Source organism: Perna viridis, chromosome 13 (genome assembly GCF_037379345.1).
Source record: "Perna viridis isolate PV_CMFRI_1.1 ecotype Kerala chromosome 13, ASM3737934v1, whole genome shotgun sequence".
Taxonomy (NCBI): domain Eukaryota; kingdom Metazoa; phylum Mollusca; class Bivalvia; order Mytilida; family Mytilidae; genus Perna; species Perna viridis.
Genome location: NC_142457.1, coordinates 35835053 through 35860304, shown reverse-complemented (window position 1 = coordinate 35860304; position 25252 = coordinate 35835053). Strand labels below are relative to the sequence as shown.

General features: G+C 32.6%; 2 protein-coding genes across 3 annotated transcripts in view; both read right to left on the bottom strand.

Annotated features, from left to right (window-relative positions):
* LOC148600637 (uncharacterized) overlaps nucleotides 1-2650 on the bottom strand; it is a 31183-nt gene extending 28533 nt beyond the window's left edge. For both annotated transcript variants that reach the window (XM_088557896.1, XM_088557898.1), the window contains exons 1-4: nucleotides 2639-2650; nucleotides 1346-1461; nucleotides 1021-1126; nucleotides 503-552 (exon numbers count right to left, since the gene is read on the bottom strand). In XM_088557896.1, coding sequence (XP_088414022.1) covers nucleotides 503-552; nucleotides 1021-1126 — 156 coding nt within the window. In that variant the 5' untranslated portion in view covers nucleotides 1346-1461; nucleotides 2639-2650. The remainder of the gene's footprint in view (nucleotides 1-502; nucleotides 553-1020; nucleotides 1127-1345; nucleotides 1462-2638) is intronic.
* Nucleotides 2544-25252, bottom strand: part of LOC148600636 (uncharacterized) — a 38038-nt gene continuing 15329 nt past the window's right edge. Inside the window, exons 4-16 of the mRNA XM_088557899.1 lie at nucleotides 20148-20310; nucleotides 15242-18582; nucleotides 14798-14841; nucleotides 13771-13825; nucleotides 12310-12362; nucleotides 11714-11797; nucleotides 10960-11043; nucleotides 10235-10303; nucleotides 8950-9033; nucleotides 5585-5702; nucleotides 5178-5296; nucleotides 3611-3679; nucleotides 2544-2727 (exon numbers count right to left, since the gene is read on the bottom strand). Coding sequence (XP_088414025.1) covers nucleotides 2635-2727; nucleotides 3611-3679; nucleotides 5178-5296; nucleotides 5585-5702; nucleotides 8950-9033; nucleotides 10235-10303; nucleotides 10960-11043; nucleotides 11714-11797; nucleotides 12310-12362; nucleotides 13771-13825; nucleotides 14798-14841; nucleotides 15242-15302 — 933 coding nt within the window. The 5' untranslated portion in view covers nucleotides 15303-18582; nucleotides 20148-20310 and the 3' untranslated portion in view covers nucleotides 2544-2634. The remainder of the gene's footprint in view (nucleotides 2728-3610; nucleotides 3680-5177; nucleotides 5297-5584; nucleotides 5703-8949; nucleotides 9034-10234; nucleotides 10304-10959; nucleotides 11044-11713; nucleotides 11798-12309; nucleotides 12363-13770; nucleotides 13826-14797; nucleotides 14842-15241; nucleotides 18583-20147; nucleotides 20311-25252) is intronic.

Below are 25252 nucleotides of genomic sequence, written 5' to 3'. Positions count from 1 at the left end.
CTACCTTTTACTGTATGGCACTTTGTGATAGAAATTGTTAAGATACTGAAAATGCTTGTTTCTGGTCAAATTTTACCCCATTTCCTACATAGTTCAAGCAAAACCTCTGCTTTCTTTTTTTTAATATAGCACCTTGTAGTACAATGTCAGAGATCCATATACTTGTACTGAAGTTACTGCCTGGACACCAAAATGAGAATGGCAAAGTTTCATGGTTTATCTTTGTTAAGGCAGTCAGCCATATTCAAAAACAGAAAACAATGCTGTGAATATCTTAGATACATGTACATATCTAACAGTTATCTCTAGTTTTCAAATTATATTTTTCTATTTTTTCATGACAAGTGACTTTTTAAAATCAGACCATGTCAATATACAATCCTATGTAATAAGAAAATTTATGATGTCAAATCATGGAAATTCAATGGCTAAGTCTACATGAAACAGGAATTTAATATAATTTTTCTTTAAATGTAAGAAAAATGACAGATGATGCACTCACCATAGTGATTTGTCCTTGCCTTGATAATATTTGTTGAAGTTTTGTCAAACCTGAATTATAACAAATATATGATATGAAACTACAAAAGAGTGAAATCAAAACAGACAGAAACAAAAAGACAGATAAATTGATTCCATTGTACTGTGATTTTATTTAAGTTTGTCTTTACATGTATCAATTTTTGTGGTTAGAGAAAATAAAACATTTCATTGGGTACTTGACTTTGTAGTTCACAGGTCAATAAAATAGATAAATAGAGGATTGATTACTCTGTGTTTCTGCCAAATAATGACCAAAGAAAAACAAACATTTTTAGTTGAAGAGTTTGAAGGTAATTATTTTTGCTGATACCCACCTCACAACACTACTAATTGAGATGAAGTTATTTCAATTACTCAAGGAAGGAATATATAATGGATACAAAGCACTAGCATAAGCTTACTTGGACCAAACTTTGTTCCAGTGAGGCGTTAATGTGTTAACTTTGACTCAAGAAAATAAAAAATATTAATAAATACCCTCAACATTAAGGATAACTGAACCTATGTGCAGTCTGAACATTATGATATCATCCTCTGTCATAACAAAAGCAATATCTTGATCAGCCAAGATAGTTTCTGCCATCTGAAGCATAAAGATCATCTTTACAAACATTTGTTCATGCAATATCTATAGAGACAGTTATCATTACAGAGTATTCTAAAATGAAACTTTGACATATTATAAATTGCAATATCTACTCAGTAAAATGGCATCTATGATAGATAACAAATTTCCAAAACTGAAAGCATTTTTCTAACTAGAGTAACATTGGCAAAATAAGTTTGAAGAGTAGATACATACCTTTAGAACATAAACGCCACATGATATGCTATCCCTCTGTTTCGAATGGTCTAGAATTCTAACATTCCAAATGCCTTCACCATCTAACAGAAAATCTGATCTCTCTTATAAAAGAGCTGAATTAGAAAAGATTGAAAATCAATGATAAAACAATAATGATTAATGACAAAAACTCAAAATGCTCTGTTGAACCCCATCATGTTATATCTGTATAATTTTGGAGGAATCTGTTCAAGCATTCAATCCTGAACACAGATTGTACAACTTTTATGCTGTTTATTTAAAAAAAGTGTTGTTTGGGCTAGCTGCAGCATGCCCTGTAAGTGGATGATTTCCACTTTGTTCATTGTAGAGGTATAGATGGCCTTGAGCTGACATTTATCATACTGGTGGTGTTGTTGTCTCTTTGACATATTCACCATATCCATTCTTGTTAAATAATATGATGAAGGTGAAACCTTGTAACGCTCCTGAAGAAACATTGATTAAAAACAACTTCCATAATTTTCCATAAATGATATGTCTATTGGCCAAAATGTCCAGTATTCATAAGGAATTATTGGTTGTCATGGTCCAAAATATCTTTGGGTTGCATTGTCCGGCACTGGTAAACATTATAATTCTTATAATTTGCAAAATGCCTTAAAAGATTTTTTTTACATTCAATTTAGTTTTGCTTTACTGTTTTGTTTTGTATCGTTTAATAATATTTTTATTATGTTTTTTAGTACGATTTGATTCATTTTATCGAATTGTTTCCTTTCCATTCTTTCTTTTATCAATCATTTTCGTTTCACAATTTTCATGATCCGAGAATTATTGGTAATATTGATAACATAATTTTCATAAACAACTGGGCGCCGTACTGCAGACTGTATGGCCAACCCTATCCTGGAAAAGCTATGATTTGATTTGTATTTAATTATCAAAACTAGTAAATATTTTCCAAGACTGGATTGGCTCTCAATCGAACATATACAAGCATACACAAACGAAGCTGCCATTATGCTGTTTTTCAGCTCCTAAAAATGCAGGTACAAACTGGATATTGATGCTTTTTCTTGCCAGAAGTATACAGATTCAAGTTGATAATACAACCATAAATGGTCCCTCCTGGAGCGTATTAATATAACTTTTAAAATTGTGATTTGTTTTTGTTTTGTTTTTTTTTTTTTTTCAGAATAATTTAAGTCTGGGCTATTTTTTTTCAAGAAAAAACAATAAATCAATAGTACAATTCTTATATCAATGTTGATATGTATATGGTTATTAATCACATTAATGCATACTTACAACCAATTCTCCATTAAGGAATGCAATTCCAGGTATGATGCTCCCAATGGATCATAATAAAAAATAATCCTCTGTTCTGGACAAATTACCTGTACAAAATGAAAAAAATAGGATAATCTAGATGACATCCTCACATGCATTTCAGGTTAAGAACATTTTATTAATCTAACTAGTGCTAAGTACTAGTACGACACAATGAGACACTTTGCTCAGGAACATTTCATGGGGAGGCATGTCAACCCAATTAAACATATTATTCTCACTAATTAAATACAATTTATTTTGATCAAAACAAAATGCAAAGAACAACTACTTAAATCAGTGTAGTGAGTATATCTGAACAGAATGATAGACAGATAGCACTGTCAAAGACAATATACATAATGCACCCTTAGTAACTTTGCTGTAAGGGCCCTAATTACTGCATAACATCAATACGAGTAAACCAAATGAAACAAGATGTTGCATGCTATATCGTGCTTTAAATACCCCTACTCACAGTATTTTATGTGAAGGGAGCAAGGGTAGGCTTTACTACTATTGTTTGTATTTTTAAAGATGGAAGCAGGTCCATCAAAACCAGACTCATTGACATGCCTGTGATGAACATTGGAACAAGGCAAAATCTATTTTATGCCATACCAAGCATCACCTATGTGAATACATGTATAATTCATTTGGTTGATTCATTTGTATATATCATGTATTTATAGTTTTGAAAAAAAATATTCAAAATCATCTGTTTTACTTTTAACATAACATTATAACATAACAAATTATGTTGATAATGTCATCACACAAAATCTCCCGCAATTTTATGCTGCATTGCATTCTCTCTCATAAAAGCTGCGAAATCTATTAAGTAATATGAACAGTGCAATTGAGAGAATGACAGACTAACAAGGTGATTGCAATATAGGTTATGACACAAATGCTTCATAGTCATACAATAAATATTTAATTTCTACATACCAATAAAATCCAGTGATTCTGACCATCATTGACCGCACCAATAATGTAGTTATATTCATCAAAATTTATCTAATAAAAATAAATATAACATTTTCAGTATTTAAGTGAATTGGTTGTTGCAATGGCAGAAACTTCATGATCAATTGAGTTGTACTAGTCTAAACCTTTTATATGCTAGCATATAAAAGAAAAGAGACAACAACAGAAAAGTATTGTCACTTAGTCCGTGTTTTGTTATAACATATCAACAATATTGCATGTTAACAGAAAGCATTGACTCTTTAAAACATACATTAAAACATAAATAAGGCCTTAGGTTGATCCCACAACATCCATTCTGGACGAAACAAATAAAAACACTAACTCCATAAGTCCACAAACAGGAAGAAAAGGAAAACTTTTCAGCAAGATAAAGAAATGCTTAGTTCCCACATAAAAACCATCGTAGGGGAGAAATTGCATTATAAAAAGCATAGGTAGGATCTTCACCAAAAAAAGAGATTTGCAAGCTACTGCTCACAAGTATACCCCCCTTTCCCCCTTCCCCAAGATGTATTCTTCCCAAAGTAGGTAAACAGGAAGTACAAGACCTGAATCTGAAAGCGATGTGTATGACCTTTAGCCGAGGCTGCATATAATGTACCAAATATCAAGTGGCTATGATCAGTTGTTACCAAGAAAAATGTTACAAAATTTTTTCATTTGATCATTTATGTTCAAAGACTAAGTCAGTAAACATAAAGTAGTTGCCCTACAAGACTAAAATTGGTAAGTGCAGTATAGGACCACTAGCTGAAGCTGAAAATTAGGTTACAGAATGACTGAATGAGCTAAAACAGTATACCCCTCTCTTCTTCATAGTGGGGGTATAATTATATTCAAAAGTCTTTCTTTTTGTAACATTTTTGCAAAATGACTAGAATTATCTTTAAAACTGACATTTTAAATTTTCAAACCTTAAACAACCAATTATCTACCAGCTATTACAGTCATTATTGTTTATCAATATTGTTTTATCAGCATTTGCTGCCAATTTGTGTAAGTAAGCATCAATTATCTGAAAACAATTATCAACACATATAAAATTTAAATAACCTTTAAAAACATATGAGACTTTCCTAACCTCAACAACATAAATGATAAAAAGCTTAGCTATCACCACAGACAGTTGTGGACACAATATATATTAACTTGATACAGCTCTCAATTTTGGTTGTGATTAAAAGTTTAGCATTTAATAATTCTGACCAGAATGAAACCAGTCAAGAACAACTCTTCAATTCATCAAAACCTCAAGGGTCTTCATACCAAAAACAACTCTTAACACAACTAGCCCAATAGTTTTACAGATGTCATGGAAGTTTTAGGTTTAATGAGAGACTATGATTTACCTCACAAAATTGTACTGTCACCACAGAGCATCGAAACCTAGACAACTCATTGACAGGTGAGTAACAACCAAAACTAAATACTCAATTTTTTTAGATAGATTTTCATTCATAACTAAGCCTGATTTCAAAGAATATTTGCATTTCCTAAAATAGGTCTTTTCATAAGAAAGAATTACCTCATCTGGTAAGAATTCTCTCAGGGAATGCAAACTGTTTAAAGTTAAAGTGCTGTTGTCAACTTTGTTAAGCACCTCATTCTGCTCCACACTTGGCCACTTCCAAACTTCCAAAATACCTGAAGAAAAAGTTACATTTGTAAAAAAGTCAAATATTGGTTAATATTTTTTTATTGTGTAAGTGGGTACATCATATATTGCAAAAATTCTCTTAAATGTCCAATTAAACATTTCATATGTATAAAATGTGCAATGAAATGAACCCCAATGCTTTGATTCTCTGAAAATAATATGTTATCTGACATGACCAAAGATGAAAATGGTTATTTACATTTTTATGCTAATATTAAGTTTAACCTAAATAGGTGATGTGATTTCTATCTAAGATCAGAGAACCTTATACTCACATGCATGTACTATTTCCTCAAATGTCACTTTATGCAGTGCTGTACAACTAAATACTTTTTCAGAATGAGACTCCATTGTCTCTTTAAAAGACTTAGTTAAATCATCTTGATCACTAGCCTAAACAATAAAAAAAATACAAATTATGAAACATTTACAATAATTTGCAATGATATGTACAATATTGACTGCAATCAATTGATACACTGAAAAAAATATTCCTATTTCCAGGACATTGCCTAGGTTAAGACTTTTTGCAAAAACTGTATTTCACAGGTGCAACATTATGCAGATTATGTACATAATCATTGACTTTTCTTAACCTAAGTTTTCTTTATTGAAACATATTATGCCTTTCAATTGTTTACTCGTGAGTATTTTAAAACAATAAGAAAATGAAGAGTTCACAGAGTGCAGCAAATTTGTACTCTGTACACTTGGGGCAAATGTGGACACAGTATTAGTTTTTGACACACTTACGCATAGGGACTTAAATTTCAATATGGACAAAATAACTGGTTCTGATGCAAAATTTGAAATTCAATTGAACTAAAGATGAACATAATGGCTGCTTATCAAAAACCTTTGCCTATAATACAGTAACGAAATTAGTACAACAGATGTTATTCTGATAGAAATGGTCAGGCAGGGATTTTCATCAGGAAAATTGTGTTTGCCTTAACTCAAAACCCGTATAAAATATCTGAAATATGATTGACATATGCAGGCAGGAATTTGTATAAGGATTTCAAATAAAAAACAAGAAATCTGTGTGCGATGGCTCACTATTGATACCCCCACTTTCAATCACGATACAAAGAAAATAAACAAAGTCCTCAGTAAATAGGAAGTTGTGGTCAAATTTTTCTGGAAATAGATTCTACCATACGACATACCTACAGAAAGAATGTGTTACAAGCCTTATGGTCTATACGAAGGCCAAAACAAGTTTAGTTCAAATGTTCCATAACTCCTGTTAAATTGGCTGCATAATATGAATGTAAATGGCAACAACAAATGGTGACCATCCAAACTATCCAACACAATTCAAGTAAATTTGCCAAACAGTTTCATTGGACTTGTGTCAACAAGTTTGACTGGAAAGATGCATGGTCAAATGGAAACCTCTCCAGACATAGGAACAATGTGTTAAAATTTCTAAACGATAGAATAAGTTTTACTCAAAATATTGTATATAAATGAAAAATTAATAATATACAGGCATTTTCATTGGAAATGGCAGTTTAAACCAGGTTTAATAGCAAGCTTAATCATATGCTTTTATTATGATTATTTAGTTGAAATAAATAAGGGCAGCAAAAAGTCTTCATTCATACAAATCTTACGTTATTAGCATCAATCTTAATTATATTCAAATTTGTAGGATATAACCAAGATTCAACAAATATTTACAGGTGAGACAGGGTCTATTGAATATTTTTTCTGCTTGACACTAATTTATTCAGATTTTTTATACTTACAGTGCCTGTATGGGATAAACTTGCAATTTTATGGGGTATTGGGCAATGGGGTATGGGGAATGGGGAATGGGTAATAGGGCACTGGGGCAATGGGGGATGGGGCAATGGGGAATGGGGCAATTGGGAATGTGGCATTTGGAACGGGGTAAATGCATAGGACAATGGGAATGGGGAGAGGGAATAATTTTGGTTAGTCAATCAAACTAATTGTTCTGCCTTTTACCGCTAGCAACGTACCTATCATAATTCTATGACAGCAATTTAAATAGTTTTTAAACAAGATTGTTTCAGAGTAATTTTTAATTATTACAGGTGTCACAGCTCATTATTCATTGACATTTTTTTAAAATATTAACAGGAAGTGCATTTGTACAAATTTAATTTCTGGTCATCATAGATTGAAAATGTTCGCACTCACACAATATCTAAACGTAAATCATTTTTGAAAATTCATATTGAAATAATTTTGTGTTGGAGACACTCATATGATTTTAATATTTAAAAAATACAATGAAATGTTGATTCCTTTTCAATTGGCAGATAAATGTTATAAGAATAATAATATTGCCATTTTTAATATTTTATACAAGAATTTTACACCATTATTGAAATTAAACTGTTCGCATCCTTACAATGTGCAGAAATATGTCATTTTTGGGTAATTCAAATGAAATCAATATGTCCCAGCCAAACATATGATGCCTATTTTGACAATTTTAACGTTTTAAACAATAATATAAGACCATAACGGTAATTTCAAGTGTTCACACTCATTTAATTTGCAAAAAATCTCATTTTCAACAATTTGGTCTGAAATATATGTATCACAGCCATCAACATAATAATGACATAGACAATTTTAACATTGTTTACAATAATTTTAGACTAATAGGTATATTAAAAGTGTTATCACACATACACTCTGCAAAAATATGTCATTTTGAAGATTTTTGACTGAAATATGAGTGTTGCATCCACCAAAGGGATACTAATATTGCCAGTTTTAATATTTTTAACAATAATTAGGGACCATTATTGAAATTAAAATAGTTCACACCCTTACAATCTGCAGAAATATGTCATTTTTGAGAAATTGGATTGAAATAAATGTATCAAAGCAACACATATAATGCTGATTTTGACAATTTTAACATTTTAAACAATGATATAAGACTATTAAGGATATTTCAAGTGTATGCAATCATTTAATTTGCAAAAATATTTCATTTTCAAGAATTTGGTTTGAAATATGTAACTTATAACAACAATCAACATAAACTTTATCTGGACAATTTTAACATTTCTAAGAATAATTTTAAGAATAAAGTTCATTCACAATTTTTACATATATCTATAATTATAAAAATATAGCATGATTATTTCTCATGCAGCTCGGAGTGGCGATGATACATGTAAACAATGTAAATATTGCATGATTTCAGTAATTCTCAAACTTGACGTTGAGATTCTAAAATCAATATTGATTGCACAAAACTTTCTGCATCCTAATGCATTATATGTGTTTGATAAAACGTTTACTTAATTTTTTTTTTTTTCGAAATGGGGAAAGGCATTGGACAACGAGAAATAAGTCGATGCAATAGGGGATGGAGCAATGGTGAATGTGGCTATAGTGAATAGGGTATAGGGCAATGGGGGATGGGGTATGGGGCAATGGGGAATATGGGATTGGGCAATGCGGAATGGGGGATGAGCCAAGTGGGAAGTTTATCCCATACATGGACTGTAATTTGTCATTCAGCTCATAATTTCAAGTAAACTGTGTGGATTTACAAACCATCAAAAAACAAAAACATTCAACTAGAGGTGATACCTGCAGGCCATTTTTGAGTAAACTATTAAGAACAGTTTTGTATTAAACTCACAAATCCACATTGGGCAGCTGACAATGGCTCTGACTCACACTGTGGCTCTAGTTCTAGCAATGGATCAGGGAAAACTTCATACTGCTGAAATAAGTTTAAGTTGCATGAAACCAATTTCATGAGCAATTCTTTTTTTTACAAAAAGTATTCCATCTCTATACAAAGTAAGCATCTGACTTAAGAACAAGGCTCCAGTAGCCACTGTCAGTTATAATTCAGATTTCAGCAGATGAAAAAATGTTAGTGCTGGTCTTTTATATGCTAGTGTTTAAACTTTCCCATTTCTAAATATAGCTGAGATTAAGAAATCTTGGAAAAACCGAGACTTGCAAGTGTGAAAGAGTTTAAAGCACATTTCTTATGGTTGAAAATTAATTTATTCAGTTTGATAATAATTCGATATTCAGCTCTCAATTTTAGTCAACTGTGTGTATTTACAAACCAACAAGAAAATGAATAACTTCCCAGGAATAGTTCTGCTTAAATAAACAATAAAATGCTTTACAGGGCACTGATGTTAAAGTCAAATCCTTTCGTGGAATGGCACCTTGTAGTAAAATTAATTTGAGATCCATTCACTTTTACTCAAGAAATTGTCCAGCTGTATTGAAACTGCTTGTTTCTGGCCTTTTTTGGCTCCTAATTCTAAAATAGTTAAAGTCTTTTAAAATCTCCAAAATCAATCCAAGTATTCCTTTGGTGGTAAAGCACATTGTAATTTAGTTTCAAAGGGAACACTTCATTAATAGTCAAGTTGCATTGCCTGAATATCAGGAAAATACATGTTTCCGCCCCCCTATTTGGGACCTTGTTTCTAAAATTTTCAAATCTTAACTCCGAAATTAAATCCCAGTCTGACTATTGTTATGTAGATTATTATTGTGGAACACTAACAAAGATATTCCTGTTCTTTAAGTGGAGTTATATATTTGAGTTCCATAAAATGCTTGTTTTTTGTCCCTTTCTGGTATCTTATTCTAAAACGTTTGGATTCATAAGCCACAAAGTCAATATGAAACCTTCCTTTTGCAGATTGGAACTTTTTACTTTTCTTAAATTTAATAAAGATTAAAAGACCACTGTTAAAGTTAAATATTCTTCTAAAAACAAAGTGTCAGTAAAATATGAAGAGAACCATGACAATGATAGCATAAAACAATTATACAACCACACATTTTTTGCAGTTGTATAAAAACCATTTGTTAAACCAGAGGTGATATCTGCATGCCATGTTTGAGCATTTTGCCAAAAACAACAGGTTTAGTATTCAGAATATTAAACTCACAGATACACATTGGTCAGGAGACGGTGGTTTCCCTCCACACTGTGGCTCTGTTTCTACCATATCTCCTCGCTGAAATAAGTTTTTGTTACATGAATCCAATAAGCATAAGCTATTATTAGATAAAATAAGATATTCTTCCTTTATAAAATTAGCAATTGTCTTGAGAACCCTAATTAACTGCAGTGAGTTCTCCACCTACACAGTTTGTAATGGTGAACAGATGTTTCAAATTTCTTTACACTACATACCGATAATTCTTCTTAAAGACTTAAGCATTCAAAAATACTGTCAACAACAGTATACCATTCTGACTATAATTGTACTTCTACAGATAATAACATATTTTGATGTCTTTACATTAGTATCACATGTCGCTTTACTCATAGTTGTAGTACAGAATTTAGTACTGAGTAGTAATCAATATTTTGCATCCATTTTCAGATCAATAAAAATCACTTTAATTTATTATCAATTTTACTGTTCCAAGATGTTAGTGTTTAAATAACTTTCCTATTTACAAAATATAGCTGAGATTAAGAAAGCAAGGAAAAACAGACTTACCATGGCACTGACAATGACAACTGTAGCATCATACAATTATACAACCACAATCCTTTGCAGTAGTATAAAAAAACATTTATTAAACGAAATATCTGATATCTATATGCCAAATTTTAACATTTTGTTGAGAAAAATAAGTTATGTATTCAGACTTTTAAACTCACAGATCCACATTGGTCTGTACATAGTTGTTCTGTCCCACACTGTGGCTCTGTTTCTTCCAATGAGTTAAGATTTACTTCTCCTTGCTGAAATAAGTTTTATTTGCATTAATCTAATTACCATGAGCTACATTTTTTTATAAAAAGTATTATATCGCTGTAAAAATTATCTTGAGATCCCTTATTAACTGCAGTGAGACATTATTTATCTTTCTCCACTTAATATGTTTGTAATGGTGAATAGATATACTTGAAATTGCTTTAATCTCCATTCTTCTAAAAACATGATGTTTCCTTTGTGACTTAAGATGTTTTGATGTCATAACATAAGTATCAAATGTCACAATGCAATGCAGAATTCAAAACAGAGCAGTATACCATATTTTGCATCCAATTTCGATTCATAAAAAAATTATACCAATTTATGATAAATTTTATTTAAATGCCATTCCAATTTCCAGGATATGCATGTAGCTTTGATTCAGAAATCAGGTAAAAACTGAGACTAACAGATTTGACAGAGATTATAGCACATTTCTTGTGGTTGGCACTCAATTTATTCAGTTTTTTTCTTCTAATATAAAATTCAGTTCTCAATTTATTTAAGTTAACTATGTACATGTATATCAATAAATAATCCAGAAAAAGAAAACTCTCTTCAAATGAAACATTCATTCAATCAAAGGTCATCAATGGCAATTTTTGACTATTTTAACAAAATAGTCAAAAGGTTTTGTATTCAGGATAATAAACTCACAGATACAGTTTGGTCAGCAGAAAGTGGTTCTGATTCTCGTTGTAGTTCTGGTTCTACCGATAGATCAGGGACTACATCTTCTTGCTTAAATAAGATTTAATTGCATGTATATGGATCTGCAAAGAAGTGTTCTCAGTAATGTAAATGGTGTGATTCCAATTTCATTACAAAGCTAGGTACCAGTAGGCTACCAAATAATAGTTCTGCCTTACATTATAACCACTGAACACATGTGTGATCTTTTGGATACTGTCTATAAAGCTTTAACAGTTTTCTATGATGATGACCACCAACCAGTGTGTTTTTGTGTATTGTATTTTATTTATCTTATTTATTTGTTTTCTTGTGTTTTTTATTTTCATTATTAATGTATAAGCTTTATTTTTTAATACTCAGACTATTGATCAGGAAATCGGTTGAAATGACAGCTCTTAAGTGTGCAAGCTCAAAAGCATGCCCTCAACTTAAAAGACAAATTAAACCACTTGCGATAAATAAACTGATACATTAAAACAATACACTCTCCGCAGCTCTGTTGCTTTTGGTATAACTAGCAGGTCATTATGATATATGTCTATATAAATTTTATCACTTACCATTTCAGGTGGCCTGAAAGTACCTGACACTCCACCAATGATCATCTTTTTCTCTAAAAAATGTCAATTGTTATGTACTAGCTATTAGTCTTAAACCTTCATTTCTAAACAGTAAATGAGCTACACTACTCACTCAAAACCTTCCTTTTGTGATATGGAATCGTGTGATACAATTTCATAGAGATCCACATGTTTACAAGTGCCATTGCCCGGAAACAAACATTTCACTTTGTGTGGTCATCTATACACTAAAATTTTATTATACTAAATTTTATGACATACTTGTTTTTGGTTCCTTTTTAGCACTTGCAAAACAACAGACCATTACACTTGAAATTAAAACTTTTTATAATCAATATAAAATTATTAGTATTCAACTTATTGAACCGTCCAAGTGTTTGCGAATAACAACAACAGAGATGCAGACTTTAAGTAGCACTCCAGCTAAGGATCACGCAAAATGTGATTCATGGGTAAAAAGCCTACATATTTTTATTTTTGATATATTGTTTGAAATGTCATAGTAAACAGAAATAAACATGCGGTTTTACATATAACCCATGCTCTTAGGAGATAAAAATTGTATAGAATGCACTGTAGATTTCAAATTAAGAAAGATAACTCTGTAAATGACACTCAACAGAATCTACTGTATTTTCAATGTCAATTATCTCCTAAGAGCAGGCACATTTGAATGAATAATTACAGATTTCATAGTATAGACCCATAAAACAACTTAATTACAAAAATAAAAATATGTACCCTTTTTTGGTTGTATCACATTTTTCAGATTTTGCATGATTCTTACAAGGACAGCAACTTAAAACAGGAAACATTTTCAAAGTGGACAACAATGCCAATATACCATTAAAAGACCACTAATACATGTATTAGGTTTCAGCAGAGTACCTCTTTTACCAAACACAAAATGTGCACATATTTATGTCAGTGACACCTAGAAGTTTTAGCTATTAATTATTTCAAGTTATATCATTACATTTGGAATCTTTCAAATAACAATTGTTAGTCCAATCCTTAAAAAATGGTTACAAAGAAATTTATTACAATCAGAAGAGTATGCATTTAGTCTCATGACAATTGCTAGAAGTGTTTTAGTATTATACAAGAAAACAGAAATCACCATATAGTCACAAAACTTGAAGAAATAAAATCCATAACTTACAATTATTAGGGAGGAAATTGACTGAATTATTTTTTAATGTCATGTTAATGATAGATGGTCTAAAATCTACTGGTACAAATGAATCAGAGTTAAACTGGTTATCCCAAGATATTTTCTCAAATTTCTAAGATCCTTAGTTTAACTACTCCCATTTATTTCCTGTATGATATGATATATGATTTTCATATAAAACAAGATCATTTGTATATGTTCAGCCATACAAATACATCAAGTAAGCAAACTTTCACAGATATGACTATTAGATTTTGTTAACTAACCTTTAAGCTTTTCAATACATAACTTTTTAAGTATAACACTGCAGCTTTTCACCATCTGAAAAAGATTAACAAAATAACCTGGTAATTACACAAAAATTTGCAATGGTGACAGATGGACGTACAGAAAAACAGACAGAAAGGACCATGTGATCACCATATACCATCCATTTTTAAGCAAGGGTGGTATAAAAAAAGACAAATTTAGCCTTCATTTCGTAAACACAACTAAACTTGAAAACAATCTGCCTATTACATCAGGCTGCCTAATACCTGCCAGCCATACATCCCCAAACTGACTTTTTCGATCAGGTATTGAGATCTATTTAATGTTCTTTCTACCTATCAAGGGTCATGATATACAGCAGAGTGGTTTAAAAGAAGATGTGATGACTAACTTTGTGATCTTGAGGCCTATTAGTAAGATTAAACGAGACAAAATCAATACGCAATATGTCTCCCAACCATAATGTTGGGGGAAACAAAAAGGATAGCAAAATCTCAGGACACCCACACGTAAGATTTAATTGTTCTCTAATAAGGCTCTGCTCTGTTAGTGAACTGTTATATCATACCCAATGGTGTCTGAGATTTCTAAACTTGCATGAAAAAAAGCTGGTGTTTGATTTTTTCCTAACTTGAATTGAGTTATTTTCCAATTAAACGTTTTGAATTGAAATGACCTACATTGAACAGCAGATCATGACAAATCAGTCTGGCCAACGCTATGTAACAACCTGGTGTAAAATATGGTTCACTTACTGAATAAAGTAATCAACAACTGTTTATACTTGATTAAATTAAAATATTGTGGAAATTTCAAACATTCAATGGTAAAATAAGATTTCCCTTTATTTCAATGTTCCATTTTTTCATGATAAAGTACACATATATAGACCCTAAGAAAATCTCACACAGCTAAAAACAGGAACTGTCTTGTCTTTTTGGTAAGAAATAATGCCTTTAAAGCCTAAAAACCTTAATTTCGTACCTGGTGCAGATGAGACAGTAATGTACAACTCATACTTACTCTAATTTTAGATTTTAAGGTGTCTTCTTTTAATGAACAACTCTCTGCAAAAAATGTATACACAATATATTAAAGGTATTTGAAGAGAGTTTCAATACAGAAACACTAACGCTATTATCATGCTTACCATAGAGAAGCCAAACTATCATTTTATCAAAAAAATGTTGTCTTGAAATTTTGTTTTGATGAAACAATAAGTTAACTACAGGCCATATCACCACCAGGAAAAAATACGTAATCAACAACATCATATGGCTTTATAATTTGATCAATTAAAATAAAAAGTAAATTATTTAAAAAAAACTTTATCAGTAAGGTCCTTACTTGTATTATTCGTTAAAAAAATTCAAACAAAAGCAATAAGAAAAATATAAACAATGAGTGTAAGTCTTCCTCACTCCACTATTTTTTTTTATTTTGAATATTTTTATACTATAACCTTACCTTGCAATATTGTCTGAATTCTGTCATCTCCCTTTTTCATCAAATCCTCCTCCTTTATCATAAAATATTATAGTATACATAAGTATTCATAACTTAGTGAATAAAAGTGTTTTGAGTAGTGCAGTTTATTACTAACATATATAGATCAGAAAGCAGAATTAAGAAATGAGGTAATATCCATTCCAACAATGCAAAACAGCTGAAGTCACCCATGGGTCTTAAAAATAAAACTGAAAATCCCCACACCATGAGGCAGTCCTTAGAAGAAACCTCTAGTTGGAGAAAGGGCTATTGTTAGTTGTTACTCAATTTATATAATAAATTATAAACTACAACATAACTTATGACAATAATATTACAGATGATTCATATGATAATCATGTATTGTAGATCATAAGAACTTAGTGAGTGGTTCTTTACTAAGTTTAGACTGTGTAGATATCCATGTCAGAGCTACTATTGGGTAGGTGTAATTGTCCATTACTAAAACTTTGTGAAACCATTTTAATTTGATGGCCAATGTTATCTACTTTTGCTATTCCTTTAGTACTAAAAAGAGGTTGTTATAAAAGAAAGTATAGAAAATTCTAAGTTCCACATTTTTACCTTCATCTCAAAATAGACAATCGAGGAATGTTAAAAAAAAATCTATTAACATGAAAACTTTGTTTATATCGTCAACTATCCTGTTATGGGTAAGAGCATTTCTGATCCTCAGCATAAGGAGGTTACATTAGTGTTGTAAGAGATTACAGGGTATGTAAGTCTCGTCATGTGACTCCATGGTTTCATGAGAATGTGTCTATAGCTACCAATGAAATGCATAGAGATTTGTCATTTACATTGCGTTGAGTTTAGTATTAAAATCAAAAAATCTTTTCACGCAACAATACCAATAATGAATGACAAATACATACTTCTTAATGATAAAAGTGTTAAGACAAGAATGCTACGTGTAGCCATATGTCCCCCGCCGCTGTAGAAAGTTGAATTACAAATGTTTGACACTTGTATAAATAGCAGATTCAAAACTTATGTGCTTTCATAAGTCCATGTGGTGATACAAGCAGGGATTCCAAAACAACAACAATGACAACAAAATTATTTGACTTATCCAAGAACAACTGGGTCCCATCCATATAAAAGCAACTTGGAAGCAAGAGATGATATACTTACCTTCAGCTACTATGTGAAAGATATAACCTTCTACTGGCATCTCTTCATACAACAAAAAATAATGCACAAAAAAAGAATGTGAAAAATGAACAAAGTCCCATAACTCCCATAAAAATTGTCAAATCAAAATAGCGGTTAAGTATGGTAAACTACATATGGTGACAAACAATCCTACAAAATTTGGTCAAATTCTGTTCAGCCGTTTCTGAGAAGTTGCGTCCACAAGCTTCAGACGCACGGATGCACAAATAGAAGATTTTGCATTAAAATACAGCATTTTGAGATCTCGGTAGGAAAAAATAAAATAGAGATTGGTCTTCGGATTTCAATATGTTCTATATAGGAAATTCTGGTATGGAAAACAAAACTGAAACAAGACTTACAAATCTTATTACCTCTTTAAAGATTTGCTTTTAAGGCATAAGCAACTCACACAGTGATTATGTTGTTATCACTCCAATAATTCTACAGTCGTTACCATGACCTAATGTTATTATTATGGAGTATCGGCAGTCCGATTCACAAAAAGTCAGAAGTGCAACATAAGTCCCAAGTTATGATGTCATAACTTATGACTATTTTTTTTTTTTTTTTGGTGAAATTGACCACAGCATTTCCAGAATGACAAACATATTTCATTTTTAGGATTTCTTTCTCTTTACAGGGAATGATTATTGACATGCAGCATAACAGAGGTCTTGCAAGAAGCATTATCTGCTTACACTCCACAAACACCCGAGTTCCTCCTGTCTGTGGTGGAGTGTGCTGCTTGTTTCTATGTTTATTAGCTTTATGTCTGTTTGTTTTTCCATGTATCAGTTCATGTAAAATATTTTTTTGCCAATGAGTTTTTACTCTTTGATATCCCCCTTTGTAATGGCACTTAAAGATACTTTATGTTCTTTGTTGAGTATGTCTGTTTTCCATGTCTGGTCTTTGTCCCTGGATTACATTCTTTTGATTACTGCTATAAACTTGGTTCCCTTGATTACTCTTAAACATTCTTGCTTTTATTTGAAATACTTTATTTTATTTTTTGGCCAGTAGATGTAAACAAGCTGTAACACCCTATGTACTGCTAAGTAGTCACATGAGTAAAACACTCAATTCTGATCTGTTCAGAGCGGGTTTGGTGCCTGACCAGAAATGCACCTGTGGCTGGCATATTGAGGATAGTATCCATTTCTTTCAAGAATGTCCTGTAGATTATCCATAGCCAATCTTCCAGATACTGGTGAAGATCTATGATTTTCATAACTATGATTTTATCTGGTAGCACAATACTTGATAACACCAGCAATGCTGACAACTTTAAAACAATACAACATTTTATTCAGCAATCAGGTAGATTCTGTTTAGAATTATCTAAATATCTTTGGAATTTTTCTAATTTTTCATTATTTATTAATGTTTTACACCCAATTATGATTTTTCCCCCTTTCTGATTTGGACCTACTGTTGTAAAAGGTTAAATTATCAATTTCTGTACACTACACTTGTCATTATTTGTTCAACAATTTATTGTGTGTTATATTCCATGTATTGAGAAGACCACGTGAGTTTGAATAACTCAGGTCAAATCCAAATGTGTTTGTTTGCAAATAAAATATGTTTAAACTAAAAACTTTAAACTAAACTCCTGCTAAGAATAACCCAACTTGTCGAATTCTGTCCAACCTTGAAAAAGGCAACATGTTAAAAGTCATCATGCAAAAGCAATACACTGTGTATACCATATATCTAAGCATTCCTTCCAATTTAGACAGTGAAAACTGTTACAATTTTTTTCCATTATGCATCACCTAAAAAATGATATTTACAAAATTAACATTAACTAAGAAAAATTAGATCTTCTGTTTTCAACAGGTGCCTCTTGCATAAAAACTTCCTAGAGCATGATACGTAATAAAATAACATATTTTAACATACTAAGTCAACTTACAATTTTCATTTTCTTCCCTTTTAACTTCTGTCTCCAAGGTAGGTTTCGGCTCGCATCACCATAATCATACCTAATTTCTTCCCCTTAACAAATGTCTCTCTTTGAATACAAAACTAGATGGGGCCTTCCATCTACCACAATTTTCTTCATAACAGCATTTTGACCTCTACCAATGCTATCATTGACAAACCTTCCCATTTGTTTTGAGAAGGTTGCATCTATGCTAAATGAAGAATGATAAGCATATTTAACAATAAACAGTTTAATGCACATGATAAAAACTGAAAAATACTATTCAGTATGAACACTAAAACATGGTCTTCTCATGGACTTTTTCCAGACTTCTTTGACTGAGACCGATTAACAGTTTTACAAAGAAAATTTATCTTTTTTTTGACAAGACATTAAAGATGGATTCTAAAATGATATGAGGAAAGAATATACCCTATTTAAACATAGAAAATGTGTAAGACTCGGAACCGCGATGGGACGCGGAGGTATGATGGTCATGCTGAAGTGCAATGGTAGTACGCCGAAGTGCGTTTATGATCACGCTGAACTGCGATGGTTAGACATGATTTTTGACTGCCAATAGCAACATGGAAATGTGTTGGCCACTACGTTCATACTTCAAACTACTGAGGAAATTTGAAAAACAAAATTAATAATTTTACTTCATTTTTTTCCTACACCAAGTGGAAATTTGAAAAAAAAACTGGTAGTCTCATTTAGAAGGACAAGTACTCTTTAACATGAACATATTTTGACTAGCTTAGCTCTAGAACGTTTGTGGATAGCTTGAATGCTTCTGTATTAGCGTATGAACTACATGTACTACATAAAACACATATGATCGATAGTACCTGTAGAATTTGCAAATACAAATGTAATGTAGTATTAGACAGCACTTTTTTCTCTGTGTATCATCCTATTCACTGTGGCTAAGGTTATCAAAGAATAATTGATTCTACAGAGGTCTAGATTGGATGGATTAAGGGACTGTACATAATATGAATAGAAACGTGCTAGTCTGGTCCACCAGAACTTAAGTTGTGTCTCTGACATTTTAATACTCTCTTTGAACTCGTATATTGCAGTTTTTATTTCACCTGTCAACTATATAATTCGCTCCACGATTCATGGTGAAAGCATGTCTTACTGTTTCTAAAGGTAAAAATCCATGATATCAAATTTATAAAAAAGAAAATTTTTTTTTCACATTTTTAACGATAACAAAGTTGTCCCGAGTAAATCTTTTAATTATATCTATTACAGTTTGCATGATGCATAACATACGACTTTCAGTATACGCTATCTTTGGTAAACCGTAGCAACAGTTTATGTTTTTTTAATTACCTTCAGTATCGCTTATGCACTTAAAATTCATGGCGAAGTTGAATTGGGTATGCAAACGCACTTCCACGCATTTGCGTTAGACATCCAACATACTTCAGCATTGACCATTGCAGATCAGCGCAACCAACGCACTTTGGCGTCCTCATCGTACTTCCGAATCTTACAAATATATCAGATATTAATCCTTGGAATGACAATTTCTGTTAATTGCATTATTTTTCAGACAAATAGGATATGCAATTAGCATCCAGTGTATATTGTATATTAACTCAAAATCAATGTTTAGCTTCATTCCCTTTAATGCTGACCTTTTCAAATTAAATATTCTGTTAAGTTCACAATGCCTAACTCATGTTATTGAAAATGCATAAAATTACTAAAGTTGCTGTAGTCAACATGCTAAAAACATGAATTTGAAATGCTTGCACATACCTATAATTTTTTCCTCCAGACCTGAAGAAGAAAACATAGCAACCCAATCTCTTGCTATGTTTTTCCAATCTCTGACCTCCCTCTTTATGGGAAATAAGATCCCCGTCATATTCCAACAAAAACTCCCCTTTCTTGAAAAACCTTTCTGCAAACACACCTTTTCCTGTTACAATAAACATAAACAGTAGTAAATAGATAACAGTTAAATGTACATTGTACCTGCTTTTTAGTTTAAGTGTGTTTCATTTTGCAATGATGGAGGTGAAATTTTGTAGACTAATTCAAACCATGTTCTGAAAACATTTTTTCTGAGTAACTTGCCATCGGATTTGTTTTTTACAATAAATATGTTACCACCATAAATTATGATTAAGTCCATATGCACAAGTCAAGGAGACGGAATCTCCTATCTGAAAAAATTATCCAATGGGATGACCTCATAGTAGCCATCTACCCTTTATTCATCATTTAATTTCTGCCCATGCAAGAAGACACATGTGCTAAATTTTGTTGTGAATAATATATAATAATTTAGTAATATTAGAATTTATTTTTATTGAGGAATTTTCCTTTATATTTTTATTACTGGCAATGATGTTTTTTTGGATTGGTCATTACCTTACGATAGTCAGGTGGTTACTCCAAATGTGTCTAGTGAACCAACTGACGTGGGTTAACTTCAGGGACTAACACTACTATTCCACAGACCCTGTTGTAGGATACGGTAACTCTAACAGTATCTAGGCCAGTAGACACCACGGGTTCAGTTTCCTGTTCCCCTGGTGTTTCTTTGGGTCTAAATTTACCAGGTTCTAGGCCTCCAGTACCTTACTGTGGTGTTACTTTGCCTTCCTCAGCTAATAACCCTATGTATTGGTCAAGACATCCCTGGCCTCAGGCTTACCCTTACCCAGGTTTTCCTGGTCAGGCTTTTCCAGGTTTCTGGCCTTATGGTAACAACTTTGGACCTATTGGTCCTCAAACTTTCACTCCTAGTTTGTCAACCCCTGCTCCTTCTGTAGCAGTGCCTTCTAGTAGTGTTACTATACCTACAACTGCAGGTACCTCTTCTGTTAGGCATCAGACTAATCAGGTTATTAACTCTTCTCCCTAATTCGATGGGTTTAAGAACATTTTAGATGACTTTCGTCAATCCATAACTTCTGAGTTTGTTGTTTTCTCCAATCGCCTCGCAGCTTTGGAGAAAAAAGCTAACCAACCAACACCAACTCCTCTATGACTCCACTTCCTACAGTTCACAACTCTGAAAGTGAACACGAGGATAGTGATGTAACATTTCTCAGTGGCCCCAGGTAGTCAGGAAGGTAATTTTTCCTCTGGTGAAGAAGATGAAACTAGAGACCAGGTTCCTCTGAATGTTTCTGTTGGTAATCCTGCTCCTTTTGTTATTGGTCGGTCTCATTCCAATTCCAACAAGACTGCTGAAAGTGAGGATACTCCTTCTTCTTTGAAGGATCTCAGAGATTCTGTCTACTCCATTATAAGAGATGTCAATAAGGTGCCTTTTCAGTCGCCTCCTAAACCTAAGAGACTCACTTCAACTTTTGAGCTTCTTGTGGTATATCTAACGACCTACCTAAGTCTCATACTAGTTTTCCAGAATCTATTCATATGTCCACTTCTCTTCAGATTATCAATGAAGGTATCATAGCAAATGACTTTCATTTTTCCAAGGTAAGAGATTTTGGTAAAACTTCCTTTATTGATCATTTCCGATCAAGGGAATATGATATTTTCAATTCACTTTGGGTAAGTTGGTTCATTCTTGTGATAAAGTCTTTTCTTCTTCTATTAACTTTGCCTATGGACGGACTGTGTCTTTCTCAGTCTGTCTGGTCTAAAACTGAAAATCTTCTGAGAAATGCTTCTCATGTTCTAGGTACAGTAGAACATTATTTGTCTGCTGTAGCCCCCTTACAGAAAGAGTTACTCTTCCTCTGAAGTAAAACCATTTTTATTCCAGGTTGATAAAGCTCTAGGCTCTTCTCAGCTTTTACTTATAGGATCTTTGGCTAACTTTACTTTATCCAAAAGGTTTGAGATCCTGGATAATGCTAAAGTTTCAGACAGCCTGAAAGATTCTTTGATCAAATTTCCATTGAATGACATACTTTTTGGTTTGCCTCTTGAGGAGATTCGGAAGCAACACAGTCATGCTCCATCACCAATAAATGTTAAGGTTTCACTCTCTGGAAATAATTCTAAGAAAGGTGGTTCTTCTTCTGGTGGTTCTTCCTATCCTTCCACAGAAAAGAGAGGAAGGTTTTCACTGAGGGCGTTTCACTGAAGGTGGATAAAAAGTAGTTCAAGGATCACTTACTAACTGCCAACCAGGTAATTTTAAAGGCGGTAAGAGGTCAAATCCTTCTACCTAGGAAGATACCCTCTCGTACATTACAGACAAAACCCAATCCAGAGGGTTATTTTTACGAAAATCCCCTTTCTCAAATCCCAGTAGGGGGGGGGGGTTTAACAAAAATGGAAAGATATTACCTGTTAGATATTGTCAGTAATTTGGGGGAAGGGGTTAACTCTAACATTCAAGGAACTACCACCTCTTTCACCAGTTCCTATTCCACTGTCCAACACCATTCATCTGCAAAAAAACATCTCTTTTATCAACAGAGATAGATTGTCTTTTGACAAAGAAGGCAATAGAGGAAGTTCCTGTTTCATAAACAGACCCAGGTTCCTCTTCTCAGATTTTCCTTGTTCCAAAGAAAACAGGAGGAATGAGACCATGGTCATCACCTGTCCATTCTCAACCTTTATCTGATTGTTCCCCATTTCAAGATGGAGATAATTCGGTCTATCAGAGCTTCAATACTTCAAGGTATGTGGACTACTTCCCAGGATTTGACAGACCCTTATTTCCATATTCCAATATGTCCTTCTTACAGGAAATTTCTTCGTTTTGTTTGGAACAACAAGGTTTACCACTTCAGAGTTTGGCCTCTCTACTGCACCTTTTGTTTTCACCAAGGTTGTGCAAGTTGCCGTAGCTCATCTTTACTCTCAGGCCATTCAGATTCATTCTTATCTAAACGATTCTCTTCTCAGAACTGGAAATATCAAATTCAAATAATTCCTCAGGAATTGTTTCTACATCTTTCATGGTGGACCGTTCAGGAGAATACTTTGAAAGGTGAACTTCTGTCTTTCCAATTCCGAATCAGACTCTGTTCACAGATGCCTCCAACCTCTATCTAGAGGTATCTGGAAGGATGTTCAGTATCAGGGGTCTGGAACCCCAACTTACTGAAAGAACACATCAATTTTCTAGAGATGAAAGCAGTTCTTCAGGAAATATCTAAATTTCAACCTATTCTGCAAAAAAGTCTCTTGTTCTTGCATCCAACAATATGACAGTTGTTGCTTACGTAAAAATCCAGGGGGAACTCAATGTTTCAAGCTATTTCTTCTTGCAAAAGAAATTATCCTTCTTCGCAATCAACTTCAGCTTCAGCTAGTAGCTCGTCATGTTCCAGGGAAACTCGATGTCTTAGCAGACTCTCTATCGAGAACTCTAGCCCCAGTGAATACAGAATGGGAACTTCTCAAATCAGTGTTTCAAGCAATAACTCTTCATTGGAGGTCTCCTGTATCCAGATCTTTTCGCGTCACTTCTCTCTAGAATAGTTTCAAGGAGAGAAGCTTTTCTGAGCGAGCAGCCAGACATTTCTCTCAAGCAGTCAGGGACTCTACCAACACTGTCTACCATGCTAAGTGGACAATCTTCAGTAGCTGGTGTAGTGAGAAAGAAACTGATCCTCTCAAAATTACTATTACTGTTCAGCAGTTAGCTGAATTTCTTATCTATCTTTTTGAAGATAAAAACTTGTCTCCTTCAACAATTAAAGGTTATCGTTCTGCTATTTCCAGAACTATCCACTTGCCTGGTGGTCCTGATTTTGGTAGTAATGAGTACATTTCTCTTTTGGTTAAGAATTTTACTCTTGAAAATCCTAGACAAAAGGTTTTAATTTCTTTCTGGAATTTAAGTTTGGTTTTATCATCTTTTAAAACCATTCCTTTTGAACCAGCTGGAGAAGTAGATATCAAGTTTTTGTAATACAAATGTTGTTTTCTACTGACAATAGCTTCAGGTAGAAGAAGCAGTGAAATACATGCTCTTTCTATTTCTGATTCATGCCTAAAGTTCAACAGAGTTCAATTTTTAGTCACTCTTTTAACTGACCCAGCTATTTTAGCCAAAAATCAGATTCCTAGTAGAGGTTCACAACCAATAGTTACACCTTCATTGCCTATTGATTCTACTTGTAAACTGCTTTGTCCCATCAGAATTTACTTATTTATTTAAAAGAACCCACAGTATTAGAGCTAAAGCTAATATATGTACTAGGATATTTATTCCCTTTAAGAAAGATATTAAGGATTTATCAGCAAAAACGATATCTACCTGGATTTGTAAGACCATTCAATTAGCCTATAATTCTTCTAATACAGAATCTCTTTTTTGGCTGAACATTAAAGCCAATGATGTTAGAGCTATTTCTACATTTTGGGCACTGTTTAATAATATTCCTTTAGTGGAAGTTTTATCAACAGGTTTCTTGAAAACTGAAAATTCCTTCATTCCTCACTACCTAAGATCATTATATCCTAAAGCCAAGGGTTTATATTCATTGAGACCTTTGATAACTGCTCAAAGAGTTGTTTTACCTCCTGCATCTTCTGGTTCATGGGATTCAGCTTTACATTAGATTCTGTGTTTTTTATTAATTTTAAAATTTGATCAGAATTTATGATGGTAACATATTTTTAGATAGAGGTCTGCCTGCTTGACTTGCACAGATGGACTTACTCAGAATTTATCATGGCAAGTATTTATTTTATTAAGTCCCATTTTACTTTAAAAATGTTAAATTTTCTTTTCTATTGAAATTTTTTTTTATCAGGGCAAAGTTTTTGCTCTGCACATCTATCCCAGATTTTACATGTATGTATTACAGGGCAAATTAGAATCCAGTAGGTAGAATCCTCCCGGTGGAAATCAAAATTCCTATTTCTCCTAGTAAAAATAGGAATTCTGCTTTACACTGATTTAAATCCAGTACAAATCA